At 37.2% G+C, this 22,687-nt stretch overlaps 1 protein-coding gene across 1 annotated transcript; it reads right to left on the minus strand.

Annotated features, from left to right (window-relative positions):
• Window positions 1-3,375: 3,375 nt before the first annotated feature.
• Window positions 3,376-6,701, minus strand: CRSH (Ca2+-activated RelA/spot-like protein). The gene is made up of 4 exons (XM_078959787.1): window positions 6,134-6,701; window positions 4,645-5,577; window positions 4,005-4,295; window positions 3,376-3,757 (listed from the first exon to the last, which is right to left on the minus strand). Exons 1-4 carry the CDS (start codon window positions 6,554-6,556, stop codon window positions 3,620-3,622), a joined length of 1,785 nt encoding a protein of 594 aa, XP_078815913.1. The 5' UTR covers window positions 6,557-6,701; the 3' UTR covers window positions 3,376-3,619.
• Window positions 6,702-22,687: the final 15,986 nt, after the last annotated feature.

The raw sequence follows: 22,687 nt of genomic DNA on the forward strand, positions 1-22,687 counted from the left end.
TAATCCATCATTGACTTCAAGTGTTTTTTCTAAACAACCACTCGAGGCATGGTCCATGGTTTCCAGGACTAGAGTGATTTTGACGATTGATGGAACGTCAGCGCAAACACCACGTGGGATTCGGGAGGTGTATTGGTAGAATTAGCATCATTTATATCAATCCTTAACAACAATGCATGTACTAGTATATGCAACTTCGGAGTATTGAACGCATCAACTAGGGGCAATCTTATGGGTGAGAGTCACACCTCACTTAATACATTAGGTCATGTCGGTCATGTTAGTAGCGAACATGCATGATACATTGATACTTACATTGGGATTACTGATGAAGATATAGACTCGTCATAGGAAGTATTATGATAATAATTACAAAGGTGATTAAGAGGAGAGTAATTGTTAATGATGACAATGGAGATTAATCTTATCTTATAATATTGTAGTGATGAATTAAGTAATAACTAGTTTCAAAGATGAATAATGAAGTGTAACTAAATGTAAAACCTCTAAAGAAGAATAATAGTATTTCTACATTATTGTGTTGGTTATGCGATGTATCTAATGCCATGATATGTGAGTGTTTAAATGCATGTTTATATGATGCAATGTCTGACTCATTTGGGATATGTACGTTCCATAACATCGTACTTATGATTAGCTCACTTAGCGTATGTTGGCACTTGTTTCTTTCCTTGTTTTTTGCCTTGTTTGATGGCTTAGTGAGTATGGGGACTTATGTAGTCCATTTAGCATATTTTTAGTGATGATACTACCTTGGACCTGTCGATAAGATTTCATCTACTTTTGATTTTAAAAACTTGTTTGGTGAACTTAGACTTTTGAAAGAGGTTGCTTTCGATATTTAAGTAACATTGGTGATATTTTCAAATAAACTTTTAATAAGACTTTCATTGCATTATTCTGTTAAAAAGTGTTTAAAATAAAAAGAAAAAATTTGGGTGAAAATCACGATGTTACACATTGGCGGTTAGGGATGGTTCAAGTCGATGCGGAGATTGCTCGAGCCTGATTTGGAATTTGATAGTGGTAACGGATTTATGACCGAACGTGATTGAAGTGAAGAAACCCAAAATCACCAACTCTTATACAAGCTCCCGACAATTCATTAATCTAACCGTAAACTAGAGTTGCGTTTGATTCTAGAATATTTTTTCATTAATTACTCCATATTCTTACATTTACACATAAAAATCATTTCCTTCACGAGTCTGTTCACACATACTCTACCAAATACAGATACACCTTTTGTGAGCTTTGACAATATTTTTAATCAACTTCATATTAAGTAGTGTTTTACCCATGCCAGTTCCCCAAATAGTCCGATTTTTCCTCCACAACGATAAAGGGCTAAAAGATCTACTACTTTAATTTTGGTTTTAAAAATAGACAATTTTGTATCCAACTGTATAAAGACAGACACATATCTATAAATAGGAAATGTTATACTAGTATCTACAGGACCTAAATTATCAACATTCTCGCCAAGCACGTTGAAAATTCATCTGAATGGATAAATGTTTGAAGTAGGATTTGAGTCATTATGCCCGAAACTAAACATGACAAAACACGTTTCCTACTGAGAGTGTGAGGGGGCGGAACCAACATATATGGACCTGTTTAATTATTTCATATTTACTTATATATGGATTCGACCCAATAATTGTTGGGGTTTTCAGTTATAAATAGAAGAGATATTTGGTTTGTGCAGGTAGATGTATCTCATATTGACACACCACATTAGTTATTTTTTGTAGGGAAAATGACTCTTGAGGGTAATTAACTTTTACGTTTGTACTCATTTGGTCTCTTTTCTTTTTTTTGTATTCAGTATACCATCGAACTTGTTGTTAGTGTTTACCATAGCCCTTTTGACCGGCTTTTGACCTGTGATAGCCGGTCAAAGGGTTATGGTGAACACAAACAACAAGTTCGATGGTATATTGAGTACAAAAAAAAGGAAAGGGACCAAATGAGAACAAACGCAACAGTTGGTTACCCTCCTGATTCATTTTCTCTTTACTCATTTACAACAAATCTCACATTATCTCCTACGAATATTAATGACTTTATGAGATTCATTCTTGCTTCTCTTCAAAACATAACCTACGAAAGGACATTATTCATACATGTACAACTTTGTAATACACTTGAATATTTATTAGGGGAATCTTGAATAAGTAGGCGCATTTCATGACTACATTTACATTTGCAATCAAATGATTTATCGTATCATGGATTCTAGACAAGTCTACAAACGAGTGGAATCACAAGTGCTGTGATTTTGGAGTTTACTTAGCTTTAAGATCGAACTCATGGGATAAGATACAACATCAATATGTACAATATCATGCTGCTTTTGTAGACACATCACCATAATATTGTACATATTGATGTTTTATCTTATCCCATGAGTTCGATCTTAAAGCTAAGTAAACTCAAAAATCATAGCACTTGTGATTCCACTCGTTTGTAGACTTGTCTAGAATCCATGATACGATAAATCATTTGATTGGAAATGTAAATGTAGTAATGAAATGCGCCTGCTTAGTCAAGATTCCCCTAATAAATATTCAAGTGCATTACAAAGTTGTACATGTATGAATAATGTCCTTTCGTAAGTTACGTTTTGAAGAGAAGCAAGAATGAATCTCATAAAGTCATTAATATTAGTAGGAGATGATGCGAGATTTGTTGTAAATGAGTAAAGAGAAAATGAATCAGGAGGGTAACCAACTGTTGTGTTTGTTCTCATTTGGTCTCTTTCCTTTTTTTTGTACTCAATATACCATCGAACTTATTGTTTGTGTTCATCATAACCCTTTGACCGGCTATCACAAGTCAAAAGTCGGTCAAAAGGGCTATGGTAAACACCAACAACAAGTTCGATGGTATATTGAATACAAAAAAAAGAAAAGGGACCAAATGAGTACAAACGCAAAAGTTAATTACCCTCAAGAGTCATTTTCCCTTTTTTGTAATGTATCTTGTTTTTCTTTGATTGCTTGTTCGACAATTGGGTAATTGGATTAGTGGATATCAAATTGGATATTTAATTGGATAAATTGATCGGACCTTGTGTTGGGATTAGATCTGGATAATTTGATTGGATCTTGTATATGGATGTGCTTTCCTAGTACGCTTCCTTGAATGCCTTCTTTCCAATCTCATCGAGTCCACCATGAAACCAGACACTGATTCATTTTGCATTTTGATCATCACACAAACCTCTTCATATGTAACACACTGAATTACGGATGGTGACTACTTCCTTTATCCTATAAAATTCTAACACTTACTTCTAAACATACATATATTCATATATGTTTACTAGAAACTACCTTTCATATACGCTACTTCCAAACATACATACATACATACATACATACATACATACATACACTATACATAGCCACACATATGTTCAATTCTTTTGGTCTCTCAAACCTTTCTAAAACCAACATATATACACTAACTTATCTGGCAATCTTGTTTTCCAAATATACACCACTTTACAATGTTTATTTACAGCCAAGGGTCAGATTCAAAAACCACATTAAATTAAAACATGGGTTCTTAAATAATTATAATTTGAATATCTTCAAGTTATGGCAAGCCTATCTTCAAGTTCTTTTCTGTACACCTGGATCAAACCACTGCCATCTGTAACTTGAAGCTTCTCATTTAACATCGTCTTGTATTCATCATCTCTATCTTCTAAACCACGCATTAGTTCAACCTGTCCAATACAAAACACCACATCATTTATGGCTATTTTTTATTATGATGATGAAGATGATAAGGAGGGTATTCACGTCTTTTGTACAAACAAGAAATCGAGAGTGAACCCTCTCCCACCTTGTTCCTTGTGAGTCGGGAGTATAATTTTTGTCTCATTGACATCAGTCAGTCATATGATGTCAAGTAACGTTGCCGTCAATTCAACACACGTACAAGGTGGGGCCCACATACAATATAATGTTTACCTGTTTTTGGAACATATCAAATTCATCGGAACTCAAAGAACCATCACTATTTGCATCAAGAAGTTGCATCATCTCACGTGCATCATCCCCTTGTGCACCAAGCTCTATCATCACTTCCGTGAGCTCCTCGATGCTAATTTTACCATCTCCATTCTTGTCCAGGAATCGGAATACACGATTCCGATTCCCGTCATCAATCACATGATTTTTAGGGTTTGTGGAAATAAAATCTTTTAAGCGCAATGCAGCGTATTCTGCAGCAGCAATCATAATTGTCTTCAGGTGTTTCGCCTGTGGATTACAAGTATATTGTTAATAATCAAAACCACATAAACTAAATGACTGCATCATGTGTGTAAGAAACTTAGGTGTTGTTTCTTTTTTGTTTAAGGTCTAAATGCAAGAAATAGCAATTTATTTTCATTTTCTTAGTTTCATTTCATTCTATTATCATGTTTTACTTTAAATTTTTTTCTCATCAAAACGATCACCTATTAAAGAACTTTTTAAAAAAAAAACTGAAAGTACAATGTTGTGATAGAAAAAAATAGATGCACAAATAAATGAAAGTACATTGTTATTTCTTGCATTTAGCTCTTTTTTTGCACTTAATGAAAAAAAAAAGGAAATAAAACCTTACTTCTTCTGGATTAGTAAGACCACCTTTGTAAAAAGCATGTGAAGCCATTCCATCCAATGCAAACGTATTCATCTCTTCGGTCCTTATCTGTATCTCCATTAGCGGTCTAACCCCACCACCACCATTAACATCAACCGCCATATGCAAACTCTTATAACCATTTGCTTTAGGTTGTGAAATATAATCTTTTGATCTACTTGGCACCTCATTCCACAAACCCCTAATCACCTCTTGAGCCCTATAACACGCTTTCTCACATTCATTTTCCCTAATCAACTTCAACGAAGGCTTCAATATAACACGTAACCCTAAAATATCATTCACCTCCTCAGGCTTTCTCCCATCTCTCAATAACTTCTTCATAGTGCTATAATGACTCTTATACCTACCCTCAACCGATATCCCATCCACCATTTCCCCTAAAACCGAATCCGATTTTAGCAATTGGAGCAGTTGTTCCTTGAGAATGTCTACTATCGGTTTACTTCCGGTTTCGTGGCTTCTTAACCATGTGTTTACGTGAAGATAGGAGTATGGAAACAAATAACGAAAACAAAGATCTTCGAGTTCGAGTGATAGAGAATTTGTCCCTATAGCGTGTGCTAAAGGGGCATGGATCTTCATAACCTCAAGAGATACCATTTGTTGTTGGTATCGTGGGAGGTGATTTAGGTTTCTCATTTTATCCAACTTAAGGGCAAGATCAAGAATTAAGGCGCGAACATCGTAATATGTTAGACAAAATTTTCGAAGGGCGGAAGCGGTTTCTTCATCGTATATGTCGATTTTGGACGCGATGTGTTTGACTCGAAAGGTTTCGTGTAATAAATGAGCTGTGCTAATACCGATTCTATCCTTTATTTGGTACATTGTTAGGGCATTTGCTTCAAGAACTTCGCGTAGAATACCAACAGAAATAACTTCCGCATCCATCTAGAGGGGAACGAAATTTAATTGTTAGAAGTAGTTTGTTTTTAAGGATGATATCACTAAATAGCAATCAAGTTTCACACATGTTCACCCTTTTCAAGAATTTTCACCTACTTTCAATTTTGTTCTATTGTTATGGAACTTGGTTACTGTTTTATGAAATTGACTCAAGAACCCTGCAAAATTGTTCATCTGCTTTCATACCAATGGAGCAAGTTTGAAAGTTAAATGGTTATATAACCTATTTGGAAAAGTGTTAAACTTTTTAGTATGTGGTGTCGATTCTTATAACTGAAAGTTATATTGTTAAACCCTTTTGGAACAAGTCTAAAACTTGGTTACTATCTAGGGTGTTTCCTTTAATATAACATTTTATCGGGAAAAGAGGATATAAATGGGTGGTGCCAATGCAAAATTTGGCAATTGCAAACGAGAATATAATTATCTAATAATCAAATTGGGAGTGGCAAACGAGATTCAATCTTTATTCACTCAAGATTATGAAAATCCATTCATGAAAGAAAACCCCATGTTTAAATCGTCTAATATATGTGGTTACCTGAAGATCGGCGAGAAGGATAGCTGCGGATAGTGCACGGGAGAGAGGGGAACGACCATCGGGAGCAAGAGGTAGAGTTTGTAAAATCGGGAGACAAAGTTTTAGGGTTTTGAAGAGCAATCCAGAAGAGCTGGTGGAGAGCAACTGGTGATTACTGTTCTTCATCCTCTCGGTTAGCTCATTGAATGTCCCCACCAGCTCCACCACCATCTTCCCTCCAGGCTGTTCAAGGGAAACTGCTGAAGTTGGAGGAAGTGGAAGAGGGGTACTGGTTGCGGCGACGAAGAAGGAAGTGTGATGAAGTCGACGGGAGGTGGTTGAGGTTTGAAGAAGGAAAGGGAACTTGGTGGAGATCTTAATGCTACTTTTGGGGAAGATGAGCGTAAGATGGTAAGGCGATCGAGTGTGCATAAGAACCTCCATTGAAGTTGTTTGTGAGGGTTTTACGGAGTGAAGAGGGAAAAGAAGAAAACCGTGTGTTTGTGTGTTTTCTTATTGGCTCCTTGATAACGACGATGACTGACCAACAACGTCTTTCTGGTTTAGAAGGAAGCACGTCATTTCACCCTTTTACCACAACCCCGGCTTTCTTCGTATGTTGTCGACGGTTGATGATATGTGTGAAACTCATACATTAAAAAGTAATTAAATATAACATATTTAATATGTTTTTAAGAGTTATTTTGTAGAAAATGAGTTATTTGTGTTTTATGTGTTTGGTTTTCTTGCATCGAATGTAGTTTAGCTTTTTAATCGAGTACAATGAATATTGCATAATAATATTATATATTTTAAATTTATGGATGTAATGTTCAAAAGAATTGGTTTTATCGTACAAAAAGGTTTAACGATTCAGCTTGTTGCTCGTTTGCATTTTTATTGGTTCCAGTTCGATAACTAAGTTCTAATAAATAAAACAAATAAAAGGAAAATATTAAATTTGAAGTGAATTGTAGAAAAACTCTTTTAATTTAGGTTTTGGGGTAAACAGTTAAACACGCATCACACATCTTTACCAGATCATCATCTACTCCTCATCATAAAAGAGTAGGGCAGAGAAAGAAGGAACAAATGTTGTGACATAATGTGGCTAGGACATGCATCTCCACTCCAAAAGCCACCATCTCAGTGGTGTTCATGGCATCATGAGTCTCACCATCATCATGATGCCCATGGCGTTGGATGTATACCGAAGAGCCTTATAGAATCTCTTTTAAATGTTGATGTTGCATGTCATGTCAACCAAAAAAGGCTCCACATCATCACCACGTCCATAGCGTTGGTGTGTCATGCATGTTAGCTAGAAACTCTAATCGCTCCCTCTAATCACTCGCTTGGTGAATAAGAATGACCTATAATATAAAGAAGCTAAGAAAAAATATATTAACCTAGAAAATTTATCAAAAAAAAACTATAAATGAAACCATCAAAACTTATATAACATAAGGCTTTCTTAAACATAACTCTTTTAACATGAATTATACATAATATGTATTGTACATTGTATGTTATATATATAACATAAAAAACCCTTATGTTGTGATTGTTAAAGCAGTTAATCATATGTCACAAGTATATTTTGGCGAGAATGAAAGAAACTATTATAGATGGGGTTGTAATAGGATAAGTATGATAATTATTGCACGTGAGAATATAAGAAACATCGAGTTGTGTAAGTTAAGTGTTTTAAACTATATTTTAAAGACAATTACTTTGATCATATGAAATTAGTTTGACGTAGTACAAAAGAGAATGACAACTTAGAGTTTTAATCATAAAACTTGAAGTTTAGGTCTAGATTCATGTTAAGGTATACAAGTCTCAAGAGATCCTAAAAATACCCCTTACACCACAAGTTGGTGCAGCGTGTTTAACCCCCAAAATTCATCTTGTTTGGGTCAACTTAGTCTAAGGTTTGTTTGATATCCCTTTTACTAGGTCTGGTAAGAGGATGAGTCCGAATCGGCCAGATTCACAATGTTTCATATCCCATTTAGAATCCAAAGACTTAGTCCTAACTCCTAAAAGACTCAGGGTTGTGTTTGACTAAGTCATATCTTGATTAAATCAAACTCTAACTCAATCACCAACTATCAAACAACCGCTTATACAACTATGCACCTTTTGTCTCGTGACTATAATAAGATCATAGTCTAAAACTTGGTATAAGGATGGGCCTGACTCGGTCAGATTCGCAATGTTTGATATCACACTGAGAAGCCAAAGACTTAGTCTTGACTCCTCTTATATGCCTCTTACTAAGTAAGATTCAGGGTTGTGTTTGACTCAGTTAGTTCTTTTTTCAATAAAGCTCTACTCGACGAGTTGGAGCCCCCAAATCGTTGCATAGAGTTTTAGTCATCCCGCGTGATTTATGAGGTCTACTCGATGAGTCGGATGACCTCGACTCGACGAGTAGTAGCTGGAAGATGAAACCCTAATTTCTAGGGTTTTTCACCCTATTTAAAGGGTCATTAGCCTCCCTCAGCCTCCCTTACCGTCTCTCTTGAGCTCATAAAACCCTAATCTCGCATTCTCTCCATTTTTGTGTGTAAAGAAGCCTGGAAGGTGGTTTTTATGAAGAAGGATTTAAGTCTAAGGAGCTTGGAGCAAAGAGAAGCTTGTGGATCTGACTCTACTTCATCTTGGCATCATCTTGAAGGTAACCAGTCGTTACATTGACTTATCTTTAGCTAGATCTCTTCATGGTTGTGGGTTATTTTGGGTATTGGGCATGATCTGAAGTTGTAACTTCAGATCTGGACTCCTCTAAGTCCGTATAGTCATAAAGTTATCAGATTTAGCAAGCTTTGTCTCTTCTTCTTGGTTTAAAGCTTTCCTTTAGCTTGGTTTGACATTTAGGACCATGCATGTACGTAAAGTTTGCAGCTTTACATGGAAACCATGCCCTAGGAGGTTAGATCTGCATTTAGAGCTTTGGGGTAGCTTAAAATCGTCTGAATGAGAAATGGACTGAAGGGACTCGACGAGTAGCATGGTTAACTCGATGAGTTGAGTGAAGATTGGTCGTGGTGGATTTCTACATGGACTTGGCAAGTCAGTGTGGTGACTCAACGAGTCAATTAGGGTTTTCCCGATATTTGGACACGCATGGTTAACTCGATGAGTCGAAAGAAGATTGGTTGAAGGCACCAATGCCGACCCTTTTCGGATTTGTATTCGGGTTTATTGCATGATATGCTTATTGATTTACATCCTGGTAGTTAGGATGGTGATATGCTTAGTGACCTGGTTAGGTCGGTATCCTGCTATATATAGGATAACGCTATGTTAGTGACCAGTTAGGCCGGTATTCTGGTATATAGGATAATGTTATATTAGTGACCGGTTAGGTCAGTATCCTGGTTATAGGATTTTGCTATGATTAGTGATTTGTTAGATCGATTTGACTGTTATAGACATGCTATTGTATTATATTTATGTACACATGATTGTTTGATTAGGGTTGGGTTGAGGCGGACCTGCTTTATGCTGAAGGCCAACATACCCTGGGCGGACCGGATAGACTGCAGACCCGGGAGGGCATATTAGTCAGGCCGAAGTCCCGACGAGCGGTTTGAATAGGCTGAAGGCCCTGAGAGGCGGCCAAACATGTCGAAGGCTTGGAGAGCAGTCCAGATAGACTGAAGGCCTGCGAGGCAGTCCAGCCAGGTTGATGGCTCACTATGCATGTTATGTGTTTACATGATATGATTATGATTGTATGGCGTTGGTATTTTGGGGAAACTCACTAAGCTTCGGGCTTATAGTTTTTTAATTTGAATCAAGTACTTCTGATAATTGTGGGAAGACGAAGGCGTGATCGTGCACCTCCTTATGTTTTTATGATTTGATTATGGTATACTCTGACATCAAACCATTTTGAAAATATGTTTGTAATAATTATCAGTTTTTAAATGATTTAAAAAGTTTTAAATTGTCTTGGATATTATGGATGTTACAAAACCCCTTATACAAGTAAACACCTTGTGTCTCGTGACTATCATAAGATCATAATCTAAAATCCTCTCTGACACTCACATAAATTCTCATTACCAAAAATATGGATAACATTATAATTTCCTCAACTCCTTCGTATATTTTAGTTAAATCCCAAGGTTACACAACCAACAAATTTTTTTTTAACTTATGCATAAATAAAATGTCACAATTATTGAATTTTGATCTTAGTATCTTACCCATACAAAGTATTTGAAAATCAAGGTGTCCTACATATTCCCTTCAAAACTGATCTTAACTCAAATATAAAATGCACATAAGTTTCCAACACTAATCTATAATCCATAATAATAAGTTATGTTTCATGTCCCTTCTTTATTGTATAAAGATTAGTCCCAACTTATAAGTTATGTATCATGTCCATTCTTGATCATATAATGTGACATCCTCAAATTCACGGTCATTACAAAAAATTTATTTATGCTTATTTGAAAATTAGAGTATCATTTGTAAATAATAATATTGTGAAATTTGCTCCAAGAAAAACAGGATAAATATATTATCAAAGCATTTCTAAAGAAATGTATTTTGTTTATATTAAAACTTTGGAATGTCATCGTCAATACAAAAACATAAGCATAAACAGAACTTACATTCATTTACACTAGTGATCTACATCTCCTTTAATCTCTCAGTGTAATGTAGCTTCGTATCGATACCTATGATATAAATAAATTGAGTGGGTCAGGCTAGGAAACCTAGTGAGTACATAGGGATTTCAATCCCACAATGTTATATCATATATATATATATATATATATATATATATATATATATATATATATATATATATATATATATGTGTGTGTGTGTGTGTGTGTTTTAGAACTCACCACATATACAATTTCACCTCATATAAGCAAGTTTACCCCACCCCATCGATCCTCACAACGACACAATCTATACTCTCGGAACTAAAATTAACCTCTTTACCTAATCCATACTCCCGGATCAGGTATGTCTAATTGTAACATGCCATTTATAATAGAATAATTAAATAATAAACTCGGAACCCCGAGAAGTAATTATTATTATTATTTAATATTATTATAGTTGGGAGTTGGTTTCGGGAAGCCAAGTGACAAGATTTTCATAAGTCAATGGGTGTTTGCTATTATTTGGACGCAATGTGTAGGAATTATGGAAGTGGGGACTAAAGAGTAAATTCTTGACCTAAGATGAGAAGATTTTGTAGAGGAGGGGCTGATTGGTAAGATGCGAACTTGATTTGTAAGGGTTTTCAGAAGGAGGGGTTAAAAGGGTAAATTTAGGACCCGTTTTGAAAGAAAATAAAGAAGGGAGGGCCATTGTTGTTATTATGGGGGAGAAGTTTCATGGGGCTCGGGGTATAAGACTTGTCACCCTGGTATACACTAACCCTAGTTAATGTCAGCCGCCACCCTCTCCATCCTCCTTCTCTAACCGCCGCCATCTGTAGCATCATCGGACGTCAGGTGTCACCGGGAGGAACCACCAAGACCGATGTTGTATCAAGGAGGACCGGTTAAAGGTGTTAGGTCAAGTCTCGTCACTGCCACTGCCGTCATACGGCTGTTTCAACGAGTTTTGCTACTACCACGACCAGTATTGAGGTCCCCAACTAACCACCAATGACTCCTTGTGACTCCAACAACGGACCTGAAGGATGGTACCACTACTACTGTTGCATTTTTCTTCCTCTGTGTCATCTTCTTTTCTTCTCTCTTCTTCGTTCTATGCTGCTACGACGTCATTGGTGCTGCTCCGATGGCTGTTACGATGCCAACATGTCGTCCAAACGCCACACGCCGCCACGAGGATGACTGAGCATGGGGTGTGTGATACCATGTTGTGTATGTTTCCATGTGATTGGGTTCTGTCGAATGCAAGGTGTGTAGAACCACCATGGCAGCCAGCCGTGGTGGTTGTCGTCGATAACGAGGCTGTTGCCGTTGACCGTCGCTGCTATTCTGCTGTTTACTACCCTGAAGGGTTGTCGTATTCATGTTTCATATGTGTTCAAGTGTGTTGTTGCTTCAAGTTCGTGTGGTGTGTATGTGTTATTTCATGGAGTGGTGTTTGGGTGTTTATTTGACCGGAAAAGCCACCACCACCACCGTGAGGTAGTGGCTGCCACGTCCGACCACCACCTACCGCTACAAAGTGGCTGTGTGTGTGAATGTGTGTTATTTTTGGTGTGTATGTTAGTTGGATATTGTTGTAAATTGTATTGTAATCGGACGGAATAGCAATAGAAAACTTATAACCACTAGGGATGAGCATATGGATCGGGGAACCGGTACCGGAACCGGAACCGGCACCGGAACCGGAACCCGTTGGAACCGGTCGGACCGGGACCGGGACATTATTTTTGTGGATTTTTGGAACCAGGAACCGATAGGAACCGGAACTGGTAGAACCGGCAAAAACCGGAACCGGTAGAACCGGCAAAAACCGGAACCGTATGATGCTATTTTTCGAGGATCGGTTCCAACATTTGAAGACAGGACAAGAACCGGTAGGAATTGGGAACCGGTAGAACCGGAACCAGAAGAACCGCCAGGCCGGTTCGGTTCTTGATTTGGCCGAAGCCGGTTCGCGGGTCGGGTCCGGTTCGGTCCTTTTGCTCATCCCTAATAACCACCACTGTGAGGTGGTGGTTGCCGCCTCCTGCCACCACCAGCCCCTGTGTTCGGTGGCAGTGTGCCTCGTTTGTGTTTTGAATCGTTTGGGATGCTTGGACAAAATGGGCCTAATGAAACACTAGTGTGCCCAATGAAACCCTAGTGGGCCCAATGAAACCCTAGTGGGCCTAATGAAACCCTAATGGATCCAATGAATTCCTAATTGACCTAGAAGCCCAACCATGTGACTAATGGGCTAGTATGGGGTTGGAAACCCTAATTAGGGATTGGAAAACTCGAATGCCATGAAACCCTAATTTTGGGATTTGATCGGGACCGCACGGGAATTATTTTATTAAACTTAAAATATTAATTAATAATCATGTGCAAATTAACCTAAGGCAATATTAGACTTAATGGATTTATTCCTTAATGGATTAATTCCTTAATGGGTTAAGTAGGAACACGTAACCCTAATCGGGATTTCATGTGAAAACCCTAATTTCACTTGGGCCTTCCTATTGGGCCTTGGTGATTGGACTATTTATGGGCTATCTAAGAACAACTAAATGAACCAAAATAATTCGATGAGTTTTAGGGCAAGGCCCATGTGAAGGACTTGAGCCTAATTTGGAAATTTGGGCAAGAGGTGCGCCATAACTGGGCCTTGATGATTATGTGATATTGGGTCATGGGAATACCAAGAGTTTGGACTAGAATAATTGAACAAGCCTTAAGAAAAGACCATGTAGAGGCATGGACCCAATTTGGAAAATTAGGCTATATGTTAGGCTTTGGCCCATTACTTGACTATTGGGCCTTTGGAGGGTGAGTTGGACCTTGGGCTTGGAACCCAAGTATTAATTGGGTATTGTTTGATGTTGGCAGTTCGGGAATTTGTCAACCAGTAGCTGGAGTTTCATCCATGGGACTTCAACAGTGCCAGGTGAGTTATCCTCACTATACTAACAGGGTCGAAGGCACTAATGTCGGCCCTTATCGGAATTATTTTCGGGTTTATTGCATGATATTGTTGGATTAGATGTCTAAGCCCATAACTATTATTGGTATGTACTTGACCCGAGAGTAGCATGGTCCATTTGGGTTGCATATCATCAGGACAATTTGTTAGGATGGACTTTTGAGAGAAGGTTATTTATGGTTTATTAATATATTATAAGTTATAATATATTAATATGAAATCATATGTTTTAATTAGTATTGATCAAGAATTAATTTGGTGATCAAAAGAGACTAATTAAATCTATGGGGACTAATTATGATAATTAGTTATATTTATATGTGTTGGGCTTATGACTCATGTTGGACCAAGTTTATGTATGGATACATAAAGAGTTGGGCCACATGAACCATGGATCATAATACCCATGGGTATGGATTATGGGTTATACCCATGACCCTTGGAATCCTACATATAAATAGGTTACTCCATAGCCAAAATCACCACTTCTTTTCTTATAGAAATATGGAGGTGTTTTGGTGCATGGAATTCTCTCTAAAGAGCCACCATTGTCCTAGGTGTGTTGTGATTCCATTTGAGGCATTTCATACTATTGGTGCTAAGCTCTTAAGGCCAAATACATCAAGACTTCAAGCCACATAAAAGGTATGTTTCCCTAACTAGTATATTATATGGTTTATGTCAAATGCATGCTAGTTATAGGTTTAATGCCTTGGAAACCATTTGCATGTATAATTAGTGAAAACATAGATCCAAGGTGTTTAGGGTTGTCTGTGCACCATAGGATGTTCTATTATACCAAAACCCAACATATATGCTTATTGATTTACATCCTGGTGGTTAGGATGGTGATATGCTTAGTAACCTGTTTAGGTCGGTATCCTCGTATATAGGATGATGTTATGTTAGTGACCGGATAGGTCTGTATCCTAGTAATAGGATTTTGCTATGAATAGTGATCTGTTAGATCGGTTTGACTGTTATATATATACTAGCGTATGATATGTATGTGCACATGTTTGTTGATTGGGAGTTGGGTTGTGGCGGTCCTGCTTTATGTTGAAGGCCAACATACCCAGGTCGATTTGGATAAACTGAAGACCCTACAAAGGGTTTCAGTTAGGCCGAAGGTCCAGCGAGTGGTTCGGATAGGTTGTAGGACCTACGAGGCGATCCAAATGTTTTGAAGGCTTGGAGAGCAGTCCAGATAGGCTGAAGGCCTACGAGGCGGCCTAGTCAAGCTGAAGGCTCATTATGCATGTTGTTTGCTTATATTTTTATATGATATGGTTATATTTGTATGGTGTTGGTATTTTGGGGGAAACTCATTAAGCCTTCGAGCTTACATTTATCGATTATTGTTTCAGGTACTTCTGATGATCGCAGGAAGGTGAAGGCATGATCGTACAGCTCCTCATATTTCATGATTTTATGATTTGACTCTGGGGATACTCTGATGATTAAACTATTTTGAAAACAAACTGTAATAACTTAATGGTTTTAAATTACTTAAAAAGTTTTAAATTGGCTTGAGTTTTATGGATGTTATAAGTTGCTATCAGAGCCTTGGTTTACATGAATTGGAGGAACACTCATGTGAATCCAGTCTCAAATCAAGGAAATGATTTTCAAAATGCTTTTCAAAATAATAGAGGAGGATGCAAGTGTACGATTAGCCAGAGCCAGTAAGTAGACTCCAAAATACCATGCAGTTATTTGATTATGTGACATGTTAGAACAGCATGCTAGTACTAGGCTAGGGATCTTCAAGAATTGCATGATAGAATTTCAACAGGTTTAAAACTTATGCAATTGATACAACCAAAAGATTTCCATATTTTATAAAATATTTAGATATTTTATCCATTTCGTAACATGTTGAGAATAAGGGACGTTTTCAACTTATAGCTACAATTTCATAGTTTTTAGACCAATACATGAATCAAGTACATAACATACATGCAAACTATAATAGGTATAGTTGGGATTTAAATACACAGTTTTACAAATTCAGAGCTTATACATCAACAAACATATAAACTATGAAAGACATAGTTTATGATATACATTACTACTTTCGGATTTCAAGAGTACAACACTAAATAATTATTTAAGTATAATTATTATTACTCTACAAGTATACAAACGGATTCAAATACAAGGGAACAATACAAAACCACATGTACACTAGTTAATACAGGATTTTGAGACATCTCTTCAATTGTACCCTTCGGGGTATGAACTAAATCCTATCATTTAGTGAAACCAGAGTCTCCTGGTGGGAGATCGTGAGATATGTGATTAGATCTATTCGGGACTGACAATCCCATACCTAAACTGCTAGCTACAGTTAGGCAAACATGCCTAGGGTGAAAAATATCATACCATCCGACACCTGAAGAACGTCGCAGAGGTCATCAGTCATATCAAGCATGGTTATACGACTCACAATAGTATAAACTAACCTTTGTTTACGGGATTTCATTCTTCATTACTTTTATTTTAATTAATAGAACTATATACATTACACCGGAGGATTCCAAGGAATACCTTTCGCGGTTTTATTTTATGTAATGTAACGTTCTATACATTACTGGTGGTAGCCGGGGTTTTCATACAAAGGGGTTTTCATTCAAAACAATATTATACAAAACAGCTGGTAGTAACTAGGCATACGAACTAATACTTTATGGAACACTATAACAAACATATACATTAGAAAATATTGGATTTTCTTCAGAAGCATACAAATATTTTACAGATTCCATGACAGGTTTACATTACAAAAACATTTTATGATCTCACTAGCTTAATGCTGATACTCTTTCAAAATCACTTGTATTCTCAGGAAATCAGTTGACAGGTACTCCTAAAGGCTTTTGAGAAGACGGAGCGTATAGAGTCATGTATTTTATATTTTACTATACTTTTGATGTATATAAACTATATAGCAAACCAATGCAAATATCTATATTTTCAATGCAATGGTTGTGTTTACTTTGTTTACTATGATGCAATTGTTGTGATACTGTACATGATGTCCTCCACCCCCGAACGTTTCCGACGTTTCGGTTTGGGGGTGTGACAGAATCCAAAAAAGAAGAAGATTTTGAAGCGAACAAGCACTCCTTTCCTCCTCCTCCTCTTAAAGCAACCCTGAGAAATGATAAAAATGACCAAGCTCAAGTTAATCTGGTTGGTGAATCCAAGCCCTTTAAATTGCATGATGATGCAAACGATGATAATGATAAGAAATCTAAAAGTTCTACCTCGGATATATGATATTTAGGTGAAAATATTGCCGATCCTTTTTCCTTGTTAGAACTTCGAGACAATGTTGCCTCATTTATTCCAAAGTCGAGTCCCTTGATTAGAAAGTCGCAGGCCTTGATTCAAAGCTTGATCAAAAGGTTACAGGTCCTGACTCCAAGCTCGCGCTTATTTGTGACATCCCCATTTTCACGGCCAGAAAAGACCGATTTTGTTTATGCTTTATAAAAATCAGAGTACCTCTTTTAATAAAAATATTGCGGAATTTGTTCCCAGTAACACATGATAAATACGTTATCAAGTTATTTCCAAAAAAAAGTATTTTATTCATTTTAAAACATTTGGGATGTCATCGTTGATACAGAAACATAAGCATAAACAGAACTTACATTCATTATCACTAGTGGTTTATATCTCCTTAATCTCTCAGTGTAATGTCATTTCATATCAACACCTGTGATACAAATAAACTGAGTGGGTCAGGTTGGGAAACCAGGTGAGTACATAGGGTTTTCAACCCACATTGATATAATTATTATGTTTAATCATCAAACAGTTAACCCAATTACCATCCCCATTATCTTTTGTACTCTTAAGGGTCTACCCTAAGAATCAGCTATTTCTCATTCTTTCATTCCTAAGGATTATCCTAAGGAATAGGTATGAAGTCCATTGTTGTCAATGACACAGCTGTCAAGAACAACTGCTAGTTCTATCACTTAGGCGCAACTGCCAGAATTGTAACATTCTATGTGAGGCGCAGCTGCTAGTATTGTCTTTCGAACACAGCTGTTAGGGTTATCTCGTTTATTGACAGTATCGTTTTCGAGAGTTCACTCGCAATACATGTCAATGGGTTTTTAGAGTGCACTGGTGAACACATCGTTCACAACACCTACAGGTTGCAAGCCTGCTAGTGTTCCACTGAACTATCTAGAATAGTATGTGGTTGTCATCCTTACTCTGCTAGATGACGGGGCAAGCATTTGGGAACAAGGCTTCTCACATTGTCCACCTCTCACCCTTACCTCATGGTCTATATCACCTCTCAACTCATCATCCAACTCAGATTTCATCTACCCATGTTTTACCCAACATATTACGTAGATATAAATTACATATACATTTTAAATAATTTAAAACATGTATAAAATCTTTCATCCAGAATATACAGCAAGTATTCAGACAATATGCCCGCATAACATGTAATTCATATAAAATAATTCATATCTATGTGTAAGATGAAAGTAACTATGCACTCACCTGGTAAGGTGGTGAGTCGGCACTCGGACACCACTTCTTTACTCTTAAAACAATTATCCCTTGACGAAACCTAGTATCATTACCACTAGAGTTTAGTCTAACGTTTGATGAGACTAATTTAATAGTTGAGCTATTAAATTACCTTTTTATGTTTTCGATTTAACGTATACTACAACTTTTGTTTAGATCACTAAGGCTAAAAAGTATTTTATCAAACATTTACTATTTACGTCTCCCGGTGTCGTATCGGTTTTGCCGTAAAACTTCGACAGGCCATAACTTCTTCGTTATAACTCGGATTTTGGTGTTCTTTATATGTACGGAACCCTTGAGACGTATTCTAAAGCTTGGTTAAGATTATTTATTCTAAATAATATTTCATAAAAAACTCATTTTTGATGCTCATTGAGTCTAAATTGACTAGCCTGGATCTGCGGGCATTACAATTATCTCCCCCTTATGATGATTACGTCCCATAATCATCAACAAAACAGGTCTTGTATAATGATTCTATACGTTATCTCTTCATCCTAAGTAATAATCGTAACTTTGATGTTTCTTCAAACGAGTATCTAACTCTAAGACTTCTTGACTGCAGGCGGTGCTTGATCTTACACTTGTTCCCTATCTCACGTTAGACTCCAAATTATGACCTTCAAGTCACAATCTCGATCCTTACTGGATACCACTTCTTCTTTTTAACAAACTTATGATAAGTTATTTTATTACTACAACATACCGATGTTTAATATTCTAATGACCTATCATCGTATGTTCCTACGCTTAGACTCAGGTCTCTTAGACTCTTCTAGAACAGACTATACATTTCTTCATGTTCTAATCACATCTTAAAAGGTAGCATTTCTTGCTACAAGCAACCGTCGTGATACGTCTACTGATCGCTTTGATTAATTCTTCCGGCTTAAGTCAGGTGCTACATCAAACTTGGTTCTCAGAACCATGTAACATATTCGTCGTAGTCAGACTCAATTTGGTATGACCACTAGGGCCGGAATAACAATCATCTTCTTAGTCATTACCAAAATGATGGTAACGACATACTTGAATAAAACGGAATCAATTACTAGCTTCTTGGTAACCTTGTGACTTTCCCTGATCCAAGTGTGAGTCTTGTGCTTCCAGTAGTATATGCCTCTACTACTATTCACACCTACTCATACTCGTCCCAAGTATTGTCTCACAGTTTATCCAAGTCACCATGCAAGAAAATCACACAATCATTCAACACATCAGATAACAAAACTAAGGTTTTATATTATTTCTTGAAATGATTATATAGGTGTTCAAGTTCACCCTAGACTATGCCTCTAATAGGCTACCCCTACGATACTATGGCTACTTCATAACTCGATCTTTGGATATCAAGCCTTCACTCCTGAAACCTTGCATTGTCAGTAGTTTCGCCAAGGATCCTCTGGAATGCTCTTTCCTTCGGCTTTGGCGGCACATTCGGTCTCGCTGCTTCATTTTTCTCTGGGCAGTCACTAGACATGTGCCCCTTGTCTCTGCATCTGTAACATACTTTATCCCTATGTTTACAGTCCTTGGAATAGTGACCGATTTTTCTACACCTGCAACAAGTCACTTCTTCGTCGTATCCCTTATAGTGCTTCAGCGGTACATTTGGCGTTGCATCCCTTATCAGACAATCTCTCTTGAAGTGTCCCTTTCCACTACACTTAAGGGAAACTTCCTCCTTGGTTGAGCACTTGGGGGCATAGTGACCAGTATTCCCACATTTGAAGCAGGTCACTTCCTTATGGCATCCCCCGTTGTGTTTCCTTCCATACTTTTAACACCATTTTGCTTCACATCTTCCTCCTCCAGATTGTGAGAACATGTTATTCTTGTTGGACCTTGAAGTTCCCTCAAATTTCCTCTTCTTGCCAACCTCTACCCAGATGGCTGCCTCAAGAGTAGGTGACTGAAGTCCTGGCACAGTAAGTTCGTTTTTACTTTGTTGAAGTAAATGCCTTGTTTCTTCCATTTTTTGATCCAACATCACCCGCACCATTTCCTGTACTCCTGCCATCATGATTGGCTCAGGAGTGGCTACTACAACAGGTATTTGCTCAATCACTGGGGGTTGATTCCTGTTTCCGTTCGCGTTCCCAACTCCACTTCGGGTTCTTGCCATCTCGTTCTATACACCAAATCGGACGTTCGGGGCGAAACGACGAGAATTAAGATAGGAAAGATTTTATTTACGATTGACGTGTAAATCTCCCTATTACTTCGAAAAGTTACATGTCAGTTCTAATACCGTAATTAAACGTCTAGAAATCTAAACACATAAAGTTTCCAGATCCGGTCGGCAACAGACCTTAGATCCGATCATACATCATAAAGCATCATAAATCATTTAGCACATAAAAGCATGTTAGACATTTTCCCTAAATAATCTAGTGCTTGTGTCTATTCAGGTGTATTACCTAAGACACACTCCTCACAATCATTTCTTAGCATTTTAAGTTTAAGTCTAGAAATAAATCCATATTGCTAGTTCGCTTAAACTAATGCTCTAATACCAACTGTGACATCCCTATTTTCCTGGCCAGAAAAGACCTATTTTGTTTACACTTTATAAAAATCAGAGTACCTCTTTTAATAAAATTGTTGCGGAATTTGTTCCCAGTAAAACATGATAAATACGTTATCAAGGCATTTCCAAAGAAAAGTATTTTTATTCATTATAAAACATTTGGGATGTCATCATCGATACAGAAACATAAGCATAAGCATAAACAGAACTTAAATTCATTATCACTAGTGGTTTATATCTCCTTAATCTCTCGGTGTAATGTGACTTCATATCAACACATGTGATACAAATAAACTGAGTGGGTCAAGTTGGAAAACCTGGTGAGTACATAGGGTTTTCATCCCACATTAATATAATTATTATGTTTAATCATCAAACAGTTAACCCAATTACCCATCCACATTATCTTCTTTACTCTTAAGGGTCTACCCTAAGAATCAACTATTTCTCATTCATTCATTCCTAAGGATTATCCTAAGGAATAGGTATGAAGTCCATCGCTGTCAATGACGCAGCTATTAAGCACAACTGCTAGTTCTATCACTTAGGCGCAGCTGCGAGAATGTTGACATTCTATGTGAGGTGCAGCTGCCAGTATTGTCTTTCGAGCACAGCTGCTAGGGTTATCTTGTTTATTGAGAGTATCATTTTCGAGATTCCACTCGCAATACATATCAATGGGTTTTTAGAGTACACTGGTGAACACATCGTTCACAGCACCTACAAGTTGCGAGCCTGCTAGTGTTCCACTGGACTGTCTAGAATAGTATGTGGTTGTCATCCATACTCTGCTAGATGATGGTGCTCGCATTTGGGAACAAGGCTTCTCACATCGTCCACCTCTCACCCTTACCTCATGGTTTATATCACCTCTAAACTCATCATCCAACTCATATTTCATCTACCCATGTTTTACCCAACATATTACATAGATATAAATTACATATACAGTTTAAATCATTTAAAACATGTATAAAATCTTTCATCCAGCATATACAGCAAGTATTCAGATAATATGCACACGTAGCACGTAATTTATATAAAATACTTCATATCTATGTGTAAGATGAAAGTAACTATGCACTCACCTGGTAAGGTGGTGAGTCGGCACTCGGACAGCACTTCGTTACTCTTAAAACAATTATCCCTTGACGAAACCTAGTATTATTACCACTAGACTAATTTAAAGTCTAACGTTTAAGTTTTTTTATCACTAAAACATTGATAGAAACTTAATGGTTTTTTTTTGATGATTTATGAAATGTCTTTCAGGAAACACTATTCACATGGGTATGGAGAGGTGATTTATGGTGGAAAAGCAACGGGGCTAAAGAATTTACTTGTGATTTTTGATAGTGGAAGCTCATACACATATCTAAGTTTTAAAGTCTAACGTTTGACGAGACTAATTTAATAGTCTAGTTATTATTACTATTATATAAGCATTAAACAATACTTATATAACCCATAATAATAGCCCAAATACTCCTTATAATGTCCTAATAACATTACTATATCGAAACATAAGCTATACTAAAGATAGTGTAGGCATAGCTCACTTACAGTGGGTTTTCTCTAAAACCGGGCTTCGTCAGAGCAACGTTCCCGAGCCGAAAGGCTCTTTTCTCAGGAGTTTGGGAGCCTTGGGGCTTCCTTCAGGTGCTAGGGGTTTACCTAGGGTTTATGGGGGTTAGGGGCTAGAGAGAGAGTCTAGAGAGAGAAAGAATGGTTTGGAAAGGTGTGAGCAATGGAGGAACCTGACACCTCTATTTATAGGCTAGAAAACAGCTCTACTAGTCAAGTAGATCCTCCTACTCGTCGAGTCCATGCCACATGTCACCTTCTGGTGGCTT

The sequence above is a fragment of the Lactuca saligna genome, chromosome 6, assembly GCF_052625555.1.
Source record: "Lactuca saligna cultivar CGN05327 chromosome 6, ASM5262555v1, whole genome shotgun sequence".
Classification (NCBI taxonomy): Eukaryota; Viridiplantae; Streptophyta; class Magnoliopsida; order Asterales; family Asteraceae; genus Lactuca; species Lactuca saligna.